Here is a 24,025-nt window from a genome sequence, read left to right on the forward strand (position 1 = left end):
CCCGCGGTGTCGGGAGGCTCCGCTGGGGCCTCATCGCCAGGCCCGGCCCGGGCCCCCCGGCCCGCCCCGTCCCCGCGGCCCAGCTCACCGCCCCCACACCCGCCGTGTGTCCTCTGCGGGTGCCCCCCGGGACACCGCCATGGGTGACCAAATGCAGTTCATTGTCGAGAAGCTCAATCAGGAGCCCTTCAGGAAGAACTACAACTTAATCTCGTTTGACTCCCTGGAGTCGGTGCAGCTGCTGCAGCTGCTCAATGATGTTCTGGGCGAGATTGACCCGAAGGTAAGGGGGGCGCTCAGAGCTGCTCACACCTCTTGCAGTGGGTTTGACACCGAAATGTGCTTTTCTTTGGGTCTGGCTCAGTGTAATCCCGTAGCGTGCTTGGTTTTTCAAAACAGCTTGTATGGATCGTCCTGGGAATAAATGTGCCTGGCAAGAATCCTTCCTGTCAGTACATCTGAGTGTATAAAAATATTTGCTAAGCAGCAGATGTTCCCTGGGGCAGGGACTGGATCCCTGTCCCCAGAGACTGATCACTGGATGTTTTCCCTGTGAAATTCAGGATACAGATGTTGGTTCGTACTGAGAACCTTCATGTTCTTAGGGCAAGGTCAGGCTGTGCCCTGCACACACACATGTCCACACATCTGGGGCACAGATACCTGTGCCTTGGAGTGCCAGGATGCCCGAATTCCTTCTTGGATGTGTTCAGAGTGTCTGCATAGATGATTCCTGTCAGCAGGGAGAATGGTAATTTAGGAAGAATTTACCTGAATACACATGTTGGAGGAAATTAGAAGAGAATTGAAGTTTGGTGATAAAAGGGATGTTCTGTGCAGAGTATCTCACTATCATTTGATAAAGTAATAAAGTCAATTCTTTTAGTGTTGCCAGTTAATTGATACCACTTGGACAAAGAAGTATATAATAATTATAATTAATTTAGTTAACAATATAATCATAATAATTAAAAAATTATTATAAAATAAATAATGTCATAATTACAATATTTAGTAATATTATGATATAATAATTATTATTACCTATAAGTAATTAATTAAATAATTTCTACAAACTATTTAGCATGCTGTTGACATTAGAGAGGAGCTGCCAGAACAAACAGCTAAAAGAATGCTGAGCCTCCTTGGAATTCTCAAATACAAACCTCCGGGGAATGTGTCAGACCTGTGAGTATCCTTTTACCTGCAAACACCATCAAAACGTTGTTTGCTGCTCATGTGGTAGTGACCTTTAGTTCAGGTGAGAGCTGTTCCCGTGTCCTTGGGGAGGTTGGGATGGGATCCCAGGTGCCAGAGCTGTTGCCGTGTCCCTGTGGATGCGGGATGTGGTGCCAGGTGCGGTGCCGGAGCTGTTGCCGTGTCCCTGTGGATGCGGGATGTGGTGCCAGGTGCGGTGCCACACCTGGGCAGGTGCAGTGGCGGGCGCTGCCGGCAGAGGGCACTGCCCGCCCGGCAGGGTCGGCCCGGCCCGGCCCCGCAGCGCCCGAGGCGGGAGCGACTCACCTGCGCCAGGTGATGCCCAAGTCCCGCGCCCCGCCCACCCTGCCGGCATTCCCCGAGACTGCCGCAGGGAACCGGGAGTCGTCCCTCCTGGCTTTATCCTTTTAGTGCGTTATGGGGGTTTTATCTGCCTCAAGGGAGCAGAATGGGGATTCGAAACTGCAAACTGCCATCACAGAATCCCAGAACGGTTTGGATTGGGAGGGATCTTAAAAACCATAAAATCATCTAGTCCAGCCCTCTGCCATGGGCAGGAACACCTCTCACTAGACCAGGTTGCTCCCAGCTCCATCCACCCTGGCTTGAACGCTTCCAGGGATGGGGCACCCACAGCTTCTCTGGGCAACCTTCTCTGAGCGTCATACAGAAGGATTTCTTCCCAACATCCCACCTAACCCTACTCTCTGTCAGTGGAAAGCCATTCCCCTTTGTCCTGTCACTCCAGGCCCTTATAAATGGTCTCCTTCCATTTTTCCTGTCAGCTCCTCCAGATTCTTCTCACCCTGGAGCCTTCTCTCCTCCAGGCTGAACAATCCCAATCCTCTCAGCCTCATCATGAGCATTTTCTCTTTTAACAGCATTAAGAAAATCATTAGCCAAGTGGAGAAGGAGCATCAAAGCATTGCAAATTCTTTGTTCCCAGCCAGCTTTCCTTAGTTTGAGATTTTTTGGTGTTTTCTCTGTCATTGTCACACAGAAGTGCTTTTCGCCAGGGGTTGGTTACTGGGAGCAAACCTGTCATTCATCCTCTCTTACACTGGCTTCTGCAGAGGACCAATGAACTCAAGAAAAGAGCTTACCTGGCACGTTTCTTAGTGAAACTGGAAGTGCCAGCAGAGTTTCTCCAGGATGATACTGTGGCTGACATCAACAAACAGGTACCGTTTTTCTTGAGCGCCAACGTTTTCCATGAATTAAAGTGCTGGTGGGAGGAGGGATGAAAGAATCTGGGAGTAATGTTGGCAGAGAGGATGAGCAAAGATTCATAATAAGAAATAGATGTCTTGACTACTTTCCTTCCAATAACCCTGAATTTGGAAATTAATAGGCAGTATTGAATTAAAAGGCTTTCAGCCCATTAAGTACTGGGTGCCAGATCGTGTCCAGAGCCATGTTGCCCTAGACAGATTTTTATTTCTTAAGTTTTTAACATCTTTTTTTCTTATGAACTATGACATTTATGTTTTTAGCTGTAAATTACCACTTCAAAGCAGTCCAGAAAATGTTGTCACCAAAAGCCAATGTCTCCTAATTATCAATTGATTGTATTTGGTAGTCATGGTTGTCTATTGATAGTATTTAATGCCCAATATTTGTATTAGCCTTATTCTCCTTTTGCTTCAACCATTTATTTTTTTGTGAATAAGTAAAAGATTTCTCTTTTCTGTGCTGACATTCCTACTTATTATGTTCCCACTTCTTTTGTGAGCATTGAATGTTGATTTTAGATAGTCAGACTGGGTGGGTTTGAATTGTAAAACTTCAAGTGAACCAAAGTTATGGGTTTATATCTGTATTATCTGAGGTACATATTTACTTAAATTTTTTTTATCCAGTTTTCTGTGACTTTTGTTTTATGAAACCACAGTGGTTTTTAGTGTTTGTAACAGGTAACTTGATTTGTTAACTGTGCACCAGCAAAGCTGAACAGACTGACTGAAGCTTGACCAAACCTTTTGGTTTTTTGTTACCTCGAAAAATATTTGATTTATAACTTGGGATAACTCAGCAGAAGTAGTAAAGAGAGAAAGCAATTCAGACTGTATGTTTTTTCATATGTCACAGTCTTAATATGTATAAATATCCACCTCCATAATTTCCATTACATAAGATGTGTTCCTTTTTGGGATTACAGTAATAGAACCATCTTATTAAACTAATACCCTGCTGATTAATTCAAAACAGAAGCTGGGGTAATAGAATGCCTTACTGCAGATTAACATGACAATGCAAATACTTAGATACTAATGGATTAAAGAATTTAACCTAAATCATTTAGATACAGGCTTGCAGTGGTGTCTTTTAAGAGAAATTTCAAATATTGAGGGTTTGGACGCTTTATAACATGGTCAGATTTTATGGCTGTGTAGAATCAAACTCAAATGTACTTTTAAAAATTATTTATACAAGATACTCAGCATACCTACCACCTTCCCACTGTGTTGGGATTTACACATTGGATTGGCTGCAGTTTAAAATTTAAAAAATTAGCAACTTCAGGCATTAATTTAGTTGTCCAGTCTTCAGTGAATTGCTCCCAGCTGCCAGGAATCTTTCTTTCCGTATAGGAACCTGGGTGTTCTTTGGTCATTTGAGTGTGTCCCATATTCCAGGTGCCTGTGGGGGTACCAATAGTGAAAAGTGAGAGCCTTCCCTTTGTTATGATCCATCAAACTGTGCTCTGCCCTTGTTTGAGTCCTACCATTGGTCTGAATTTTTGTGTCCATTAAGGAAAAGTTTTCCTAAACTCCTCTTCTGACAGAGGTAGGGACACACAAAGGAAAGCTGTTGGACAGCAGAAGTGGTGAAAGCACTTCCTCAGGGACCACCTGGTATTTCATTTTTGTTCAAGGACTTCCACAGTGCCTTAGTGGCATCATGGAAACCAGCTGGGTTTTCACTCCTAACTTGTTCCTCCTTGTCCAGCCTGTGCATTCCTTATCACACCTTTATTTGCCATTCAATCCAGCTCTTTCTCTGTGGTTTTATCTTCTTCTCAGTAGCCATTTTATTACTGTTTTTTTGAATTCATTCCAGCTTGTCAGTCCGTGCTTGAAACTGCAACAACCAGACCTGAGCAGAGCACTCTGGCTGCTGGTTCCCCAGGGTTTTATAGAATGGAATTGCTGCTTCACTGCTCAGGGCTTTGATGCCTTTGTTTGAACTGGCCTTTGCTGTTGCCATTTTGTGTTCAACTTTCGTATCAACTGCTCTTTCCAGGAAGTAAAAAAATGACTTGATATTCTCTTTTTAGATTTTTCCATCTCATTGAATGGCTGTTTCTGTGGAGATTATCTTCCCTTATACCTCAGCTTGCATTTCTCCAAGTCGAATCTAAATTTATTTCCTCTCCATATTTCTAAACTCTTTCTGTCCCCTGTTATTTCTCTACCCACACAGACTTTCACACTGCCTCTCAGTTTAAGATTCCTGGTGGGCACTGTGCTGGTGTGGAAGTAGCACACTGTCTCCTTCTCCCTGAGTGCTGAGCTGCATCAGTCAGTCCCTGTGAGGTACCTGGGTTATGCAACGTGTCACAGCCACTCCTCACGTGTTACCTCAGCTGTGCTCTTGAGCCACTCTGCAAATTCAAGCCCCATGGCTTCAGTCAAGTGTTTTGTTAGGTCAGGCTCTTCCTTTTTGGGCTGATAAATGTATGGATGTGATATACACAGATTTACAGTAAGAGAGAATAATTTGTTATTATGGATTTGTCCCTCTCAGCTAACATCTTGTCTCTCTGCTTTGAAAATACACTGTTGTGTTACAAGGGAAGAGATGAAAATACTGAAGAAATTGTGAAATTCTGATTGGACCTTTAAATGCAAGATAATGCACTGTGATTTTTTAGTTTCTAAGTTGACAAGCTTTTGCAGTGAAAAAAATGCATTTTATTCTTTTTCTCACCATATTTCTATGTCTACATATACTATCATAGTAATAAAGTGATGTGTTGATCTGAAAATCCCCAGACACAGAGCTCATTCTGCACGATTTCTGTTTCCTTTTGTAGTATGAAGAACTCATGGAAGCATTTAAAAACCTGCATAAGGAGTACGAGCAGCTCAAAATATCTGGTTTATCCACTGCAGAGATAAGAAGGGTAAAAAAAAATGCACAGCTTTTCTTTGGTTGTTTTTTGAAGCCCTGTTTTTGTTGGGTTTGTAAGTTGTAGAGGCCAGAGCTGGTGGGCTCTGCAGCTGCCTTTTGGAAACTGTGCTGTGTTGGCAAACAGAGCAGAAAGTCTTTACTCGTGCTCAGAGCGGAGCTTTCTGGAGCAGATTGGGGGATTGAGGCTGCCAAGACTCTGTTCAGCATGATTTCCAAATATTAGAACTCCATTTCCTCTGAATGCAAACTCATACAAAACCTTTTGCTTTCCTGATACAGGGTAATAATTCCAGAGGGTGTTGAATGAATTAAGAGCTTAAGTCAACAATGATGATGAACCCGTGTGGATAAAGTGTTAAGTAAAGATATTTGCCCTGTTTCAGCAAAATAATTAAGCCTGTGTACAGCTTTCCAGGGGACATATAGACAAGCCAAGCAAATGTTGAGATGTACATTTGGAGAATTTATTTCCATTTCTCTCATAACTATCAATCTGTGGAGTCCTGCTGTTGTAAAATAGGATTAAAGGAAAATAATAATCAGATACATATTTCAGCACTAGAAAGTGTTTCTTTTAACACAGTTCTAATACAAAAAGTGGCAGCAGACATCCCTCATATGCAGCTTCTTGCAGAATGGTCTGCCAGGAAGTGGGTAATGATGGTGACATTAAGAACATATGTCAGACTGCATCCGATGTTGAGTTTGTGCTGATTTTTCCTTGGTGGTGTGTGTTTGTTTGTTTTTATTTTAGAGAAATCCACCTGCATGTATTTTAAATGTTCACACTTAATACTCAGGGATGCAGATGAGGAGTGTTAGCATAGAGGGAGTGGGAACTGTGGGGGAAGTAAGAGAGATTGGAATCCTGGGTGTTCTGATCGTAGATCAATAAAATTACAACCACCTCCGTATATTCAGAGAAGAATTCTGATTTTCATATTAATTAGAAGAGAATTTAGTCCAATCCAACATACATGGTAAATAAATTAATATTTATTTATGTATTTTTTTCTGCTTTTTAGGACATCAGTGCAATGGAAGAGGAGAAAGATCAACTGGTCAAAAGAGTAGAGCGTCTCAAGAAGAGGGTAATAAGAGAAGTAACACTGTTCCGTTTCAGTGTCATAATCCTTGGCTTGCAACTCTGATTTTGGAATGCAAACAGGGATTAAGATAAACATACTGTATGTCTAGGAAGGAGTCGAGTAACTAATTGACCTACAGGGAATCTCCCAGGCCTCAGTCCAGGGCTTTTAAGAATCTCGAGTCCAGTACTTTGCTGTCATTTCTGAGTAGTAACGTGCACAGAAAGGAAGTGCTAAGTGGGCTTGTGAGACATATGATCCCTTTAATGTATTTCTCAACTATCTGACAGCAACATGCACTATTTATCCACTTGCTGTAGGTGGAGACAGTACAAAATCATCAACGGATGCTTGAAATAGCAAGACAGCTCCGCTTGGAAAAAGAGAGAGAAGAATCTCTGGCTCAACAGAAACAAGAACAAAAAAGTCAGGTACTGACATGAAAACATACCTATTAAAATAAAGAGCTGTTGACATTTGTTTGGGAATCAGGCATTTTAGAAAGACAGCAGGACCAACAGTAGAGAATTTCTTCCGACCCCAGAAAATGAAATCCCATTTAAAAGATCTGTGTAGGTTTTAAGGGAAGAGGCTTGACCCTGCAAGTTTTGAACAGCACAGTGAAGGTACTTGGCTGCCTCAGCTGCCACTGACATCATCCTTGAGTGTTCCCAGGAAACGTTCCATGACTTACTGCTGGAGCACCCAAAGGGAACTCATCATATTTATGGGAGTGAGCAAATGTTTCCTTGGTTTGATTTCTATCTCTGTGCATCTGCACCAAGATTTCAGGGGCTGAGCAGCACAGCAAGTACCTCAGCTTCTCCCTGGGTGGGGGGAATATGTATTCAGGAGCAACCTTGGGATTTTGGTCCCTGAGTTTGACAAAAGTGGTGTCCTGAGAAGCACTGGAAGCTGTCAACACATTGGATGTCAACACCTCTGAGTGTGAGGGTGGGTTTTATTCCTGACCTATGTTGTCAAAACAAGGTACTTTCGTAAAATCCGGTGCCATTTTGTTACACCATCTCACCAAATTCTGTAGCCTGAACTGCAACACTGTAATAAAAGGGGAAAAACCCCCAGATCTCGTGTATTGCAGTCTGTGTCTGCATGTGGAATCAATGGGAATTAGTAGCTCTCAGGCTGTTGGGTCTTTGCTTGAACCTGCATGAGATCACAAGTAAAATGAATGTGATGTCCAGCTAATTCCAGTTCTTAGTACACATCTCCATAAATCATAAAAATGCAAATCAGCTGGGGCTTGTTTGGCAAGAAACTTTCCATCTGCTCTTGGGATGGACAGTGGATTGCTGTGACAACTCAGCTGCATTGCAGGGACCGAAGGATAAGGACAGGTACCACCTGCAATCCTGATTCTTGCTGCCTTTTGTTGTTGTTGTAATGCTCAAGGCACTTATAATTTTGGTTGAAAATTGTTGAATGAAGTTCTGCCATAAAGTATCACTTGGGAGAACAAGAATCCTCTCTTCATTTAACATTAGGGAATATCAAATAAACCCAGGCCAAGTGTTGAAAATTTGCTCTGGCACATTCCCTTGTGAAACAGATCCTCACCAGATGCTTAGAGCTGCCATTTTTTCTGTTTGAGGTTCTTTTGCTCTTTTGGTTTAGTTGTTTGAATATGTATTTCCAAGGGATGAGCTTATGTGTGTCCAATTCTCTCTCCAAAGTTGTTCCATGCAGAGCAGAGGCTGCAGAGAGCCCAGCTCCAGCTGAAGGAGATGCAGGATGCAGTAGCTGATTCAAAACCTGAAAGTAAGTGGTGATCTACAAAGGGGTTACACTTCTCTGGCAGAAATTAAATCAAAACCTCTTGCTCAGTCAGAAGTTTGTCTTTTCTAAGCTTTTATGCCTTTTGTGTTTGTAACTGGGCATTGGTGAAATACTGCTTCTTAAAAATGCTCTCAGTGAATGGACAAATACGTTGAATACTGTTTTATTCAGTGTTTTTTCTGGTTATCTTCTATAAAGTATTTGTTTGAAAAGCTTTAAGGCCTGTTTCTTGTTGCAGTGCAGTTTTGTGCTGTAGTTTTTTAAGGTACCAAAAATAAAGCTATTTCCTAATTCAGCTTTTTTTAATAGACTGTAAATTATATTTAATTATATTTATATACACAGCACACACTTTTAATGTGTGTGATTATAGATATATAGATACAAATATGTAGATACTAGATATATCTATATGTTGAAGCCTCTATATTTGTATATTAGTATATCTGTTTATATATCAACATTCTTTGTTCTCTCTATGCAACTAATTTATTGAGCTGTATGTTGCTGAATTACATTCATAACAGCAAGATTGCTTCTCCTTGTTTTCAGTGATATCTCAGACTGAAAATAACTAAAGCAAAATAAATTCTATGCCTTGTGGAGTGAGTTAGTTCTACATGCTCGTCTATAACAACAGGAGGTGGAAGAGTTGCAGTAACTAGAGAAATGTGGAACTGACTGTCTCCAAAGGACAGTTTGACAACCTCCAGGTTTCTGGTGATTTAATCACTTTGAAGGAAATGTTCCAAGGATTATCCAGGCAATTTGACACCAAAACTGAGAGTCAGTTTAGAGTCACAGAATCATAAAATCTCCTGAGCTGGGAGGGACCCTCCAGGATAATTTTTGAAGGTTCAGTGTTTCAGACATGTGTGATCTTTGCAAATCACTGACCCCTTTCAGTTTATTCCTCACATTTGATTATTAATAACACATCACAGGACTGACAGAGGTTTTATGTGCTGTTCATGCAGGTATTGGGGTGGATTTATTGGGAAATACTTTATTGTATGGAAGATAACCTGTCCCTTCCATGGGGCTTTTCCAGTTGAATTCTGGGTTACTGTGGTGAAAAACGTGCCATAGAAACATGTATAAATTAATTCCAAAATTATAGAATCTGGCTATTTCTCAATTTAAATTTAGTAAACCAAGTCATTGTCCTACTCTTTCAAGAACATTTGCTGTTTCAGTTGCATCACTGAACTGCTTTGGCAGCTCCTCTGAGTTAAAGGAGTTTTTTTCAGTCTCCACCTCGTGTTGTTATTACTTTGTAATTTTACTTCATTTTTTTATGATGCTCATCAGCCACTGAACCACAAGTGGAACTAAGGGAGTATCTGAACCATCTTCTTCACTCACAGGGCCCTGCAGTGGATTTTATAACTGCTCCTTTTTTTGCAGTAGCTATCAGAGAGTTTATACAGCAAAGCTGTATCAACATTTCTGTTTTAGTTCCTGGGTTTTTTAAAGGCCAATGGAAACTTGATGGGTTCAGTTCACAGAAGCAAAGGTAACATAATAAAAAGCCAGTAAATATGTCATGTCATCATTGAGATGAAAATAAAGTTAACATATTTAATTTCCTTATCTTGAGTCCTACTTGCAGGGGAAAACAAAAAGTATTTAGATGTTCCGAAGCAAAGCTTGGAGTCATTACTTAAGAAAACTTGTGTTGAAATTTTGCCCAGACAAAGACTTCAGGACTCAGCTCTGTAATTGCTCTTCCCCACTGGAGTTACAAAGGCACTGCCTGTAGCAGCAATTACAGAAAGCCAACTGTTTTTTTAATAATTGAAATTAGGTGACCACAGTGCACTGCACAGTGCATTTTATTTTAAAAGCTTCCAGTTATTTTAAAAGCTTTGTTGGGTTACAGTTAGCACAATGTATTTTAGTTTTAAGATTCCCTTTGGCTGCCTCAGCTGCCTCCTCATAGCAGTGTAGTTTGTCTGCTGACAATCCAACAGCTGGAGTTTCACTGGAAGTGAGATCCTTTCCTTTAAAAGAAATTTCTTCCGTTTTTTAATATTTCCCTGTTTTAATACTTCAGTTTTTACTTCCTAGGCAAGATAAAATGTTAGAAGTTGTTCATGAGTAGAAGCTTTGTTGTTTGTCTTATGGATTTGATGACTTCATAATTAATGTAGGATGAAGTGCTTTAAAGAAATGGGAAGGAACTCTTTAAGGAATGCAACTCCCATGTATTCCTGAGAATCATTAGCATATAATTAGCATGAGCCTGCTTGAATGTGCCAGGAAAATACAGCTTATGGTTAGCAGGTTCTTAACTCCTAGAAACATAATATTTATAAGACTTTGTATTGTATCACTGATTGTTATGAGCTGTTCTTGAGACTAAAATTGATGATGGTTTCACAGAACCTTCCCTGTTCATTGACTTCAGCCCTTCCCTATTTCTTAACTTCAATACTACTCAGGATGTTGTTCAATTAGAAAGGGATTTGCTGCTGGTAGCCCTGAATAACCTGAATTTGCAGATTCTGGAGGGTTTTCTTCTGTTGTTGTTCTGGATATGAGTTATATTTTTATGAACACTGGCCACCAGTTTGAATACCCGTAACCCAGCTCATGCTTTCTCTCCAAGATTGCCACCTTTTTGCTCTGATTATCTCTGCTGGCACAAACACAAATTGTTAAACAAACTGAATAACTGAAATTCTTCATCTCTGTCTACTTTGCAGAACGTTATTCGTCACTTTATTGGCAAAAATGTGAAAAAAGTGGATGAGTAGCTTGGAAATATTGATTAAAGAATGTGTTAAAATGATTGTTGATAAACAGTAAAATGTGTAATTTATAAAATTCATTAAATTTATGTGTAGTAATAGATTTAGGACACTGGGAACTTCACAGACACCGGTCAAGGAGGAATTGCTTTGTACAGATGTCTATTTTCTTTCATTCTTGATGAAAAATAGAAAGTTAGCAAGCTATTATTTATATATTCCATTTGATAGAAAACATTAGCATTTTTCTTTTTCACAGAACCGCCTTTCCCTAAAATTCCAAGGTTAAATGATCTCCTCCAAAACTACAGACCACATTGGAATTAAAGTTCTAGAAGTATTTGGTAAAAGAGACTGGCTCAGATGGAACTTTATTTCCATCTTTAGAAGATATTATTTATTATAAAGTCACTGACAATTGATGCAAGGGGAGGGTTAAGCAGTTTTAAGATAATTTGGTATCTCTGAGGAGATACAAGTCTGGTTGGTAAGATTGGGAGTGTTTTTAAGGTCTTTGACTCTTGCACCTCATTTTGAAGAACAAACAAGGCAGCAAAAATTCAACATGACCCCTGTTAAAAGGATTCCAAGGAGTTTAGTGGAAGGTTTAGAAAGAAGTGGAATCATCACCCACTGGGGTTTGGCTCTTTTTTGTTTAGTATTTTCACCAGATTCCTGCAAGAAAATAGCAAATGATCTCTGGGGAAATAAAAATAGGGAAGTGACTGAATAATGAGGAGACTGTTGATTTGAAGTGACTGGAATCACTTAGGAAGCCAAGCCCATGCCAACAGGTTCTATTTTAAGGAATAGCCAAATTCCACGGCATTCCCCCAGGAATAATGTATATGCAATGTGTTTATGGAATGTGAGGCTCTTTCCTAGGAAGTGACTCTACAAAGAACTTGTGAGTCAGGTATAAAAATGGGGGAACAGGAGCTCCCAGTGTCATAAATAAGGTGATATCCATGCATTTGTTTCTGGGAGAAAATGCAAGAGCAGAGTCCCACTGCCCCTGGTTTGGGCTCTGAGATGTCCATCACTGCAGCCTGTGACAATTCAACACTCAAGAAGAACTCTGAAAGGTCAGAGAGGTTTCAAAGAGCTCCAATAATAATTATAAACATGGAGAGCATAATTTACAGTGGCAAATTCAGGAAGCTTTTCAGATTTTCAGGGATATATTGAAGGGATGGTTGATCTGTCAGTGTTTGCATGTCCCAGGCCTCTCTTTAATATCCCTGTTTAAAATCCCTGTTTAACAGAGGGAAATTGGAAGTGGTGGCGTTGGAAGCTGTGGAGGGAATCATTTCAGTCCCTGCAGAAAGGGATTTGATGTTGGAAGTCTGTTCCAGCCATGCCTTTGTTGTGCCCTTCTGATGTGATATTGAACAAAGTATTGGCAGAGAATCTATAAAATGAGGGCCCCTCTCTCTTTTTTCCCCCCTTTTAAAAAACTGAAGTCCTGTTGCAAATGGTTCTGGTCCAGGATGTGCAGTTGGCATCCCTATAGTGGGAAAAGAAGTGGGAACCTGAGCATGAGGTGAATCAAGTTTAAAGTCCACCAGCAGAATTATGCAGAGGAAGTTGCCTCTCCTCTACATAACTGAGCAAGCAGGAATAAACTCTTTTCTCCCATCCCTCTCTCTGTAATAATAATAATAATAATAATAATAATAATAATAATAATAATAATGAAAATATTTGAATGGAAAACATGAGGAGTTGCTCTGAATAGCTCTGCACATGTAAATACGTGGTTGGCAGAACCTTGTTAAAATAACCTTAGGGCACAGAGCCAGATTTCTGTGCCGCTTACGTGTGTACGTTTTGTAACCATAAGTCAATGTTGAAACATTAAAAACAGAATTTATATGTGTTATGGAAAGATTTGAAGTATGATGGCTTTTTTTTTTTTTCCCTCTCTAGCCTGGGAATTTGCAAAAGAATGTTTTTCACTGTAAAAAAACAAAACAAAAAAAACCCAAAACCCCGAACCAAGAGCTGCTCCGTGTTTGGGTTTTTAAGGCTCTGTTAAGCAGCTAAAGTAGCTCTTCAGTAGTTACTTCTCCATATGTTGAATTGAAGAGCAGGGAAAATATATCCAATGTATTTAGGGAAGAAACATTAGTCATAAGGGATGTTGACATCATGTCTTTCCCCATCAAGATGTCAGGTTTTAACTTGCTTTGTTGCTCGTTGCACTGTCAGGAATAAGCACGAGAACCAGTCAGGGTGTGACAGGAGCTCGGAGCAACTCTGAGGTTATTTGGGAAATAAATCAGATAGTGATCAAGGTTATAGCCCATGAAGTCAAAAGGTCCCTGCTCTTATGAAAGCTCTTGTGGTTCTTTGCTAAGTTTATTGTCTACGACAAATCCTTTGGGCTGCATATTTTGATCAGAAAATTGGAACAGCACAAGAAATAAAGTATAGGTTATATATGCAGATTTTTTTTTTTTGCTGCTAAGAAAACCAAGAAGTTAATTTGATTTAATTAAAATATTAATATTTCATATCCAAATAATCAATATCACATTGATTTCCACACCACAGACCTTGGGCAGAAATATCGGGTTGGGAGTTGTGTTCCAGTGAGTTCTGAGGTGATAATTCAGCTCCCAGGGGATGTGGGAAGCAGCTTTGCTGCATTTGCAGAGGTGGGAGATTTCTAGTGAGACATTAAAATGTGGTCCTTCCTGCCCAGCTCTGTGGTGGGCTGAGGAGGATTGGAATGGAACTCTTGTGGAAGAAAGAATTGGGAAGTCTCTCCCAGGAAGTCCCAGTGTGTTTCTCAGGTGCAGCTGCAGTGCCAAGGACACGATGGCTGTTCCATACACAGAGTAACTTGGTTTTTCCCACTCTGAAACCAGTGTGGGGGCTGTTTTGCATGAAATAAATGGCCTCTCCACCAAGGGGAGAAGGTCCTGCTGTAATGTTGCTTTCTATAAATGCAGAAACCAACAAACTAAACTGCTGGAAAAGAGGAATTCCCACTCATATTTAGTTTGTGTTGACTTGCCTTTGTTGGCAGCGCTGCTTTCCCCAGGGTCTGTTTTCTTTCTTCCAGTTCTTGAGGTTTTCTCAAGAGCTAATGGCTTATTTCCCCTCTGGCAGCTTTCCTGGCAGCCTGGGCTGGGAGCAGGGGGTGAGGAGGATCTCTCAGGGCAGAGTGGGAGAGGTGAAGAGCAGCAGAATGAAGGGGGCCCCTTTTCCTGGGTTGTTTCACTTCATTCTGACCTTGTTTTATCAGTCATGCTCTTTAGCCTGAGAACCAAAATCTGCTTTCATCTACATCCTTTCCCATCTCTGTTTCAGCAACATCAGCTGTACTTTTGTATCTCTGTGCTCTTCTCTGCTTGTGCAGTAAATGAAAGAGAAGAAAATCGTGAACTTCTTGTTTTTCTTGGCAATTTTCATTGCAATTCCATCTTCTCCTAAATATGGAGAGAACAAAACCCTCCAACTCCAGCAAGTTATCTTATAAAGCAAAAGAACCAGGAGTACTTACCTTTTAGTCAGCTAGATCATAAAAACTGCTCTGAAATACACGTTCCCACTCTCATCTGACATGTAACTTCCAACTCCTGTAGTCCTTGGCACAGTTGTCTCAGAGGAGTAATTGCACTAAACTGCCTGTTGTCAGTGCAGACTCTGCAATGTAATTTAAATAGATGTTTCCTTTTATTCTGTCGCATTTTTCTACCTGTGAATTGTTCTTATCTGTATGTACTTGGGTTTATTTATAAATTAACTGTTAAGGAGACTGAATTACTCTCTGTACAAGAGCCAAGTCTTACATGGTAAGATATAGATGCATTAAGCTTTTGTAGAACAAAACTTATAAATGCCATTATTCAAGAATTTCTTCTTGATTTTATATTTAATTGTTATTTTCTGCATTCTCAGTCTATAAGCTTCCTGAGATTAAGCATTTGTTTTTATAAGAAAAAATAGTGGCTGTTTACAGGGAGGCAATTTATGAGTGTCCCAGCGATATAAAAGACCCTTAAAGTAGGCATACATTAAACTCTGCCCATTTTAAGGCCTTTTTAGATGCCAGATGGAAAAAAAGCTTTATTTTAAAGGTGAAGCTCCAAGGATATAACAAATCTGTACATGAGCTGGGCCAAATTCAGATTTTTGTACAGATAAAGGTTTAATGGCAGTTTATATCAGTGCCATGTGTTGAATTTTGCATCTGATTCAGCTGGAGTTTCATGTTAGAAGGGATTTACTTGTTTATTGATGAAAAGAATCTGTCAAGGAGTTAACAGTTGTATGTTAGAGGTGCATAATAACACCTACTGTATTGTTTTAACATCCAGATTAAAAATTTAAATCAAGTAACTCCCTTTCTTTGAGCACTGAAAAGAAGACTCAGATGTTATGCTGTTGTTATTGTAATCAGCTGCTAAAAACTCCAGTGTGTTGGGCAAATCAAACTTAATTACCTGCTACATTGCTTTTATAGTCACACACTGATTTCATTTGTTTTTAAGGTTTAATGAAGAAACTGGAAGAGGAGATAAATTTCAATTCCTACCTGGTTACTGAAAAAATGCCCAGAGAGCTTGAGAGTAAGAAGGCCTCAGTGTATCTCCTGCAGAAGGTGGTTGCAGAGCCAGCCATGACTCAGTCTGATCTCACTGCCCTGCAAAGTGAGGTGAGGGCACCAAGGTTGCACTGAATTGTTCTGGAGCATAAGCTGAGTTTCTTGTACACTCTGGTGTTCTTATCCCTACTTTATACCCTTGAGAAAATGTTTCATTCCCAAAGGAACCTCCCTTCAGCTGTAAAACCAAAGGATAATGTCTTAATCACTAAATGCAAACTCTCAGATAAGTTTTGGTTTTTTTTTAAGTGCCCACAAAACAGACACAAACAAACAAACCAACCCCAAAACAAACCCCAAACCCAATCATATCCTTAGGTGCTATTTAGGAAATTGTGTTGGCAATTTGGAATGGTCTGAGCAGAGCTGGTAATCTAGCACTAAAGGGCTGGTTTTTTTCAGATTTCACTTGTTTTTAACTCTCAGAGACCTCGGGGGGAGTGTTTATACCAACACATACACAGAGTTTATAGAGGGAACAACATTCCCTGAGTGATGGGTCTTCACAATATGATGCCTTAATCCATGTGCAGTGGCTCAGAACTCTTTAGTGTTTGGAATAGACCTGCATTGTTTGGTTTAATTGTGAAGAGCAAAGGAAATTTGGGCATCAATTGACTTACCTTTCTAGATCTTTTCAGAAGTTAAAAGCAAATGGTGTTAAAATGAGAAAAAATCCCTATTTGTAGGATATCCTACAAATATGCAGAGGGATTTGTTGCCACACAAGTACATTTATGTATTTCACTCTATGAAGTTTTCATATTTGCATAATCCTAAATGAAAGATTAAATGTCTAATGTTATGTTCTAGAAGAATTTAGAGGAATGCTAATTATTAGTATTTCTATTGATGATGAAGATTACAAGATTACCATGGAGTTAGCAGGGGAGGTGTTTAATACTCCAGGATGTCCAGCTCAGGTTTTGCTATGAAATGGAGATAATGAGGAAGCAGAGTATCCGTGGTTAGGGCTGACAGCATTAATAACTGGGAGATTAGGGCTGAAATAATAAACCAGCTCTGTGATTCAGCCTCTGCTTTCCCAGATTATTCCCTCTAATGAAAACAATATTTGTGGCTGCAGTTATGTCTTTCAGACATTCTTGAAAGCCTGTTTTGCACGTTTCTTTTCCGAGTGTATTGTTGGGTTTTTGGCAATGTTTTAAAAGGCTCTGAGTTTTTTTTCTCTTTCTCCATGATGTAACCTTTGATTTTTTTATATTTTGGAAGTATCTTCTTCTTGAAAGATAATAAAACCATGTCATACACTTGGCTGTTATCACAGCATGGCCTTAGATTTTTTTTTTTAAGTCAGCTTTTTATTATCTCAGTGCCTTAAAAAGGAGCTGAACTGCACTAAGCATGTTACCATCATGCATTTTAGAATATAAAACCCAGGAATTTATTCACACAAGGGAATTCTTATGCCATTTTCAAATTCAGGCCTGTTCTGCCACTAATAGAATAGAATTCACAGGAGAGGTTTTTTTACAGGTGTTAGAGTATTTTTAGTCCTGTTGAGCGCTTTTTTTGCAATACTTGGTTTTCCAGGCACATGGATATTGCTCCCAGATTGTCAGGGTGATGCCCAGCACTGTCCCTGTGTTAGGGTTTGACTCCAGGGGATTTGTGCACATATTTACACTGCTGCCTTATCAGCTCCCATCTAGAGAGCAGAGAATTAAAGGAAGGTTGCCAGGGCTGTGGTTTCCATGGCTTGGGAGAGTCCCAGTGTGCTGGGAAAGCTGGAATCTGCACATTGGTGTGTCTGTGAGCTCCAGATGCAGCAGCTCTGAAGCTTTGGCTGGAATGAAGCTCAACAGTTTTGGGATTAGGAGCAACCAAGTGCATCTTGTGGCAGGAAAAAAAAGGTGCCACACAGCTGGAATATGATGGTCTGTGATTTCTCAAAGTATTGATGAAATTTTTATCCCTTAATCTTTATTTGCTTCTCTTTAAAGTTGTGGTTAAACTGTTGGACGAAAAGGAATTTTAGTTAATATTGATAAAATGGCATTTTTCACTCAGAATGTGGCAATAACAGTCTTTTTCCTGTACCAGTTCACTGCATTTTCTCTCCACATGCACCACTTTACTTCATTTTCAGGGCCAACGTCGTGTTTCTGCCTTATCATAAAGGCACAGAACTGGAAATCCAAAAACAGCCTCTTCCTGGCCAATACTTAATGACTCATGGAGCTTTTTGGGTCTGTTTCTCTGTTTTAGAAAAGGAACTTGCTGGATGGTAAATCTGGGTTGCAAAGCATTTAATTCTTGGAGAAGAAAAAGAAATCAAGCTCCTTTTCCTTAGTTTTCTGCTCTGTCTTGCAGATAAATGAAGTCAATGCACAAATGAATCAGCTTACTGAGAAAAGAATGATGAAGTATGAGCCAACAGATAGTAAATTTTCCATGTATCGCCAGCAGGTAAGAAGGGAACAAAATTGTGTTTTAAGGAAAAGCAGGAGAGAAAATCACTGATTGTTTTACATGCTGGGTTTTTTTTTCTTTAATTTATTTAGCATAAATCAGAAATACATAATAATGGAGGACAAAAAGAAAAATAAAGAGCTGTTGAACGTGTGTGTGTTGAGGGCTGAGCCAAGCAGTTGCTTTCAGCAGTGTCAGTGAACGTGTATTGACTGCTGTCCTTGCAGCACAGCAATTCTGGAAGGATCATTTTGGAGGAGCTATTTTGGTAAAGCTCCAGCTGTGGATGGATTCTCAAAAGGCAGCACGAGGGCTGCCTGCTGCAGCTCCATCCCCTCCTAGTGTCTGACCCCATGCCATTTTCCCCGTTACATCTATTAAGAAGGAATTCTTTGATTTTTTTTTTTTTTTTTATCCTGAGGCTATAAAATAATCTTGCTACAAAATAGGCTGTCTGGTCTAGTCTTAGTAAATTCACAAGTTATAAAAAGGATTTATGAACCAGGAGATTTTCAGAGCTCACACAGAAACCTGAGTGGTTCCTTTTCCAGGCAACCTGCACCGCTGCTAATTTTATGGAAGATTTTCATGATGCTGCTGGTGGGGATGGCTTAAAAAATAAAAAGGCTCAAGTAAAATGTATCAGTGGGAGGGGAAAATTGGGATAAAATGTATAATGCAGTCCAGCCACAAATTCAATGTGAAACACACCATTTTGATTTGTAAGAGATGCTCTTCCCAAAAGAAAATCCTGCTCTGGAATGTGCTGGTTCCAAAGGCCAATTGGGCTGTGGTGGAGAGGAGGATCCACCCCAGGAGTTGAGGTTGCTCAGAGTTGGGGTCTTTGCTTTTTTCTGCCAGGACCTGGTTCTGTTCCACAGAATAATCATCTCTGTTGTACCAGTTTGTCACTGCAGATCCCTGGTGAGCTCCAGGGCTGAGCTCCCACCCCAGCACGATTCTGGCAGAGATATTTTTAGGAAAAGAGCTGGTCCTTTCAGCTGAGTGTGAGAAAACTGGTGTGTTTTGGCTTCATTTTTTTTGAGTTTTCCCTTCCATTTGAAGAAACCAGCCATGCCTCCAAATTCATGCACGTGCATCTAAATTAACCTGTTGTTTTATTTTAAAATATGTTTCAACAGGATACTTTGGCAAGATAAAAATCCCTCTTTTTTTTTTTATCCCTGAACTAGTGTATATTATGTTCCCAAATCTGTCAGCTTCTGCTCAAAACTCAGGTATTATTAAATATGCGGTCTTGTATAAAATATTTTTCAAATGCTTTATATTCTAGACTCAGAAAGAAAAGTATAATCTGTAATCTGCACTATTTCTGTGCTGTATTGCTTTATTCATCATCTTCCAGCTATTTGCCAAGATTTAGTGGCTCAGTTCTGCTTTAGTGTAACATATTTCTGTAGGTTGGAGTAGGTTGGAGTTATAAAAATCTGTATTATGACATTTGTGAAATCTTGGATAACTTTCCAGTTAAGCCATGTTGGTGTATCTTACATATGCACAGAAAGGGACTAAACAGGAGAAATGGAGCAGCTAAAATGCCTCCCTTTTTCCTCAATGAAAGTGAAAAAATGAGGGGAAGAAATGTAAATGTAAAATGTAAAATATATCCACTTGAGTCTGGGCAGAAAGGATGTGCTGGAAATCTCATCCACACTGGAGAAAGTTGGGATCCTGCTGCCAACTGCAATGAGGTTGTGATTTAACCCACTGTATATAATGGATATATTTGATATATACATCTATTTATATGTTTCCTTTGCAGTGAGACATGCTCACGTTTCCTGATGAAAATCAGTTTCTGGCAGTTCAAATGTGGTTTCAGGGGGGCAGTGCCTGAAACCTGATGGGTTCCATTTTGCTACTGATCAAACCAGGCAATTTTGACTTTCCTGATCCTGCAGGCATCCATAATTTCCCGGAAAAAGGAAGCCAAGGCAGAAGAACTCCAGGCTGCCAAGGAGGAGATGTCCAGGCTGGAGAGGCAGGTGCAGCAGAGGAGCAGTCAGGCCCACGAGCTGGAAGGCTCTGAAATCCTGACAGAGGATGAGGTATGGGATGAAACAGTGGAGAGAAGGAAGAGGAGGATTTTTAAAGAGATGGATCAATTTTTGTTAACTCACAATTTCCTTTTAACTTTACACTGCAAATATAGTTGCTCCTTCTACACTGTTTTTATGGTACATTGTTAGACCACACCATTGCCACAGATCGGCCTCTGGTTTTTTAATGCACATTTTTGTCATCAAATTCCAAAATTAACATATTTGAAGGCTTTTTTTTTTAATGTGCAGATAATACAGTGCTGTCCAGTGCTTCCAAATGCTTTCCAATATTTATAGTGCAACAGTGCTGAATTTTTAGCTATTTTCAAATTATTAGTTACAATTATTCACATGGTACCTAATCCATTGCAAGGTCTGTTGGGCTGTCCTAACATTCCAGACTCTGGATCAAAATATCATCACAGTGTTATGATGGGAAATAACTGAATACAAAGGTCGATATAATTATAAATTGTATATAAAGTCTCTATGATTATAAAGCATAATAACAGTAATTATCAGTTAGTCTTGTGGTATTTATTCTCCACGAAAATTTTTACTTGGAAAGCAAATTTCCCAGACTCTCTTTTTTCTCAAAAGTTTGCACAGAATAAAGGAGCTGCAGCTTAGTAGTGGTTTGTCACCAAAATAAATTGACTTTTCTCCAGCCAGTAATTTTTCCCAGTTTGGGAGAAGCTGCTAAGGGCACTCACAGGCAGAGTCACTAAACTGAAGAGTATTTTAGCTGCTTCATTCTCTGACTTAATATATCTTTTCATTCTCTCACATATTGTCTTTGTTTGCCCTGCCACCATTTATCCAGAGGAACATTTCATTTGCACTGCCATCATTTATCCAGAGGAACACACTCTTTGCTTGCTTTGTCTTTGTTTTTGTGCTTTTTTTACTTACTACTCAATACAGGGAACGCCCTTTGTAGAAGGAACTCCCTTCCTAGTCCCATAGGACATTCCTGCTCCACAAAACCAGTTTTGTTTTAAAGGAGTCTTAAAGAGTAAAGTGAGTATGGATGAAAACTACAGGTGGAAGTAATGGCACAGGGACTTGGAAAAATTAAGATGTTGATTTCTCTTCCCATCACATATTGTATCACATTCCTTAGGCAGCAATTATAAGAAACCCACTGGATTAGATTTCTCTGCAAGGTTTTCAGCCCCAGTGGGCACATTGCTGGAGTCTTTGACAACTTTTTAAGCAAAAATAAAAGCAGAAATCTGACAATCTGTGTTTCATGACATGTGATGGAAAGAAGTGTTTAATTAATCAACAAGAATGCATTACCAAGACAGCAGCATATGTTTTACATTATCTGCACATTCACTGTAAGGTAAGAAATAATTCCTGTTGTGCCTGTTCTTGAGGGGGACAGGAAACTCTGATCCATAGAAATTCAAGGAGAACAGGTTAGGAGGGAAACCTCATAAGGAGGAACCTTTTAAAATGCTCAGTAATGAAAAATTCAAGTTAATTGTCTGACACAAGGAAGAGGCTCAAGACCTGTTTTGGACATGACCCATGTTCCTTCTGTTCAAATATGTTCTGCTCTTGATTTTTAAAATATTTTCAATTTTAAAATGTCTTCATTTTGCAGAGTGAAGGATAAATGACTGAGCAATTTGGAGAAAACCATCAGCTTAAAATCAGGAGTGTTTGTCTTTCCATTGCAAGCATTTCCTGATTTGTAAAATACTTTCTTCAAGGAAATATATATTGGCAAGGAAGCCAATATATACATCCATGTCCTGTTCTCTTTTATTACTTCCTTGGCTGTAGTGCAGTGGTACTCACAGGCACCAGTGTAAAGCAGTAAAAAGGGTGTTTCCTATGGCTAAAAACTAGGAAAGGATTTGAATTCTTGATGATTTTTGATGGCTGCTTTTTCAAAGGTCCTGATTTCCTCATCTGCAAAGTGCAGACAGTGATATTTAATTCCTTTGGAAATGTTGGCTGCCAAAAATGCTGCACAGGGCCTCGTGCTGTAAATTTTGCATCTCCTCAAAGTACCTCGCAAATGCACATTGCAGAATCAGTCCTGCCTCAGAGGGGAGGTGTGGGAAGCCAGGACTGATGGATGGGATGGGGCTGGGAGGGAAGAGGTGATGGAGCAAAAGTGATGTGATGAGCAGGTTCTCCCTCATCAGTGCCAGCCTCAGTTCCTCACCCTCAGCCTTTTGCTGTAGATTAGTTTCCAGTATGTTCTGCTTTAGGATTTGTATGTTCTGCTTCAGTGCTCTGTTTCTGCAGCTGTGAGCCAATAGCAAAGGGAATGGTGGTTAGTGCTGTGGTGAGTCACTGTTGCAATCCGTGGATTCCGTTGGACGTTCACCCTTCCCTTTGCACTCTGGCAACCAGGAGCTTCCCTGCACTTTCCTGTTGCAGCCACACACGTTTTACATTCAGTTCCTCCATTTTTAAAAGGGAGAAAGAGGCTTTTTAACAAATAGCTTTGCTGTCTTAAGTTTAAATGGATTTTTTAATGGATATTTTAATCCCATCTGAATGCTACAGTGAAATCAAGGCATTTTATTTCTCCTATACCCAGTATTTCTAATCTCTTTGTCTCACCTTGCTCTCTCCTCTTACATCATGGCACTCCCAAGACTTGGCAATGGAAGAATCAGCACCTTTGCTCCCAAACCAGCCTTTGGATCTCCAGTTGAGGTCTTCTTAGCCCTTCAATCACCAAAAGGTCAATCCTGGCTTAGCTTTCCAGGTGCCAGCGTTTTGCTTTCTTCCATAGTCATAAAAAGGAATGTTACAGCATTCCACAGGGTTCCAGAGGTTGTACACCTGGATAGAACTCAGAAGAAACAGCAGGGAATAACCAATTCATTTACATCAAACACAAAAAAAATGGGAATAAATTGTCTGCTTTGGGGATTATGGAATCTTTTTAAGTGCTTTAAGCCAAGTGCACCGAACAGAGGCACAGTTGGCGGCTCCTCACTGCAGCTGTCAGATCCTGAAAATTGGGGAATCACATGTTGACACTTAGAAGGCTGGATGGTTCAATTGCAAGTGATCCTGGGTAAAGCTGGGATATTTTTAGCTCTTTACACAACCCATTGTACTTTTCAGAGTTCAGCACAGGCCCCCAAGAACCTCGAGCTGCCCAAGGCATGGGAGCAGAGCAGTCTCAGAGCTGTGCTGAGCTGCAGGAGCTGAAATGAATCTGGGTTTGAAAATGTGGCAAAGGAAGTCCTCTCACTTTGTAACAGGTGTATGAGGTTGGAATATTCATTTACATAAGGAGTTTAGTTATTTTTCCATAGAAATGCTTGTCCATGCCAACCTGCTCCTTGGAAAATACAGGGAAAAAATGTTTCAATTTGCAAACAGAGAAAACAGCCTCAGACCATAGATCTTGTCTCAAAAACTGTCCATTCACCTGAATCCACCAGGAACAGTTATCTCACTCCAGACTGGGTGGGTGGATTTTGAAGAGAGTAGCTGTTAAGGAGCTCGACTCAAATGTTCACAGAATAAGAGAATCCCAGAATGGCCTGGGTTGGAAGGGACCTTAAAGACCCTGCCACGGGCAGGGACACCTTCCACTAGCCCAGGTTGCTCCAAGCCCCATCCAACCTGGCCTTGGACACTTCCAGGGATGGGGCAGCCACAGCTTCTCTGGACAACCTGTGCCAGGGCCTCACCACCCTCACAGGGAGGAATTTCTTCCCAATATCTCATCAAATCCTTCTCTCTGTCAGTGTGAACCCATTCCCCCTTGTCCTGTTACTCCAGGCCCTTGTAAATGGTCTCTCTCCATCAGTGTGGGCTGGTTTAAGCCAGAACCCAGGAAATATTGTCCTGTCAGTTGTTGCCTTTCCCTCAGCTCTCCCTCAGGCTCTAGCAGAGTCCCATTCCAGTCTGTCAGAGGCTCCTTAGACATGGATACTCAGT

At 40.3% G+C, this 24,025-nt stretch overlaps 1 protein-coding gene across 2 annotated transcripts in view; it reads left to right on the forward strand.

Annotated features, from left to right (window-relative positions):
* The window catches only part of IFT81 (intraflagellar transport 81), a 44,145-nt gene continuing 20,120 nt past the window's right edge, over positions 1-24,025 (forward strand). For both annotated transcript variants that reach the window (XM_051785812.1, XM_051785811.1), the window contains exons 1-10: positions 1-283; positions 1,085-1,188; positions 2,219-2,399; positions 5,255-5,344; positions 6,378-6,443; positions 6,761-6,871; positions 8,135-8,219; positions 15,493-15,656; positions 17,940-18,035; positions 19,961-20,107. In XM_051785812.1, coding sequence (XP_051641772.1) covers positions 140-283; positions 1,085-1,188; positions 2,219-2,399; positions 5,255-5,344; positions 6,378-6,443; positions 6,761-6,871; positions 8,135-8,219; positions 15,493-15,656; positions 17,940-18,035; positions 19,961-20,107 — 1,188 coding nt within the window. In that variant the 5' untranslated portion in view covers positions 1-139. The remainder of the gene's footprint in view (positions 284-1,084; positions 1,189-2,218; positions 2,400-5,254; positions 5,345-6,377; positions 6,444-6,760; positions 6,872-8,134; positions 8,220-15,492; positions 15,657-17,939; positions 18,036-19,960; positions 20,108-24,025) is intronic.

Source organism: Manacus candei, unplaced genomic scaffold (genome assembly GCF_025592945.1).
Source record: "Manacus candei isolate 608988 ecotype Guabito, Panama unplaced genomic scaffold, ASM2559294v1 h1tg000020l, whole genome shotgun sequence".
Lineage (NCBI taxonomy): Eukaryota > Metazoa > Chordata > Aves > Passeriformes > Pipridae > Manacus > Manacus candei.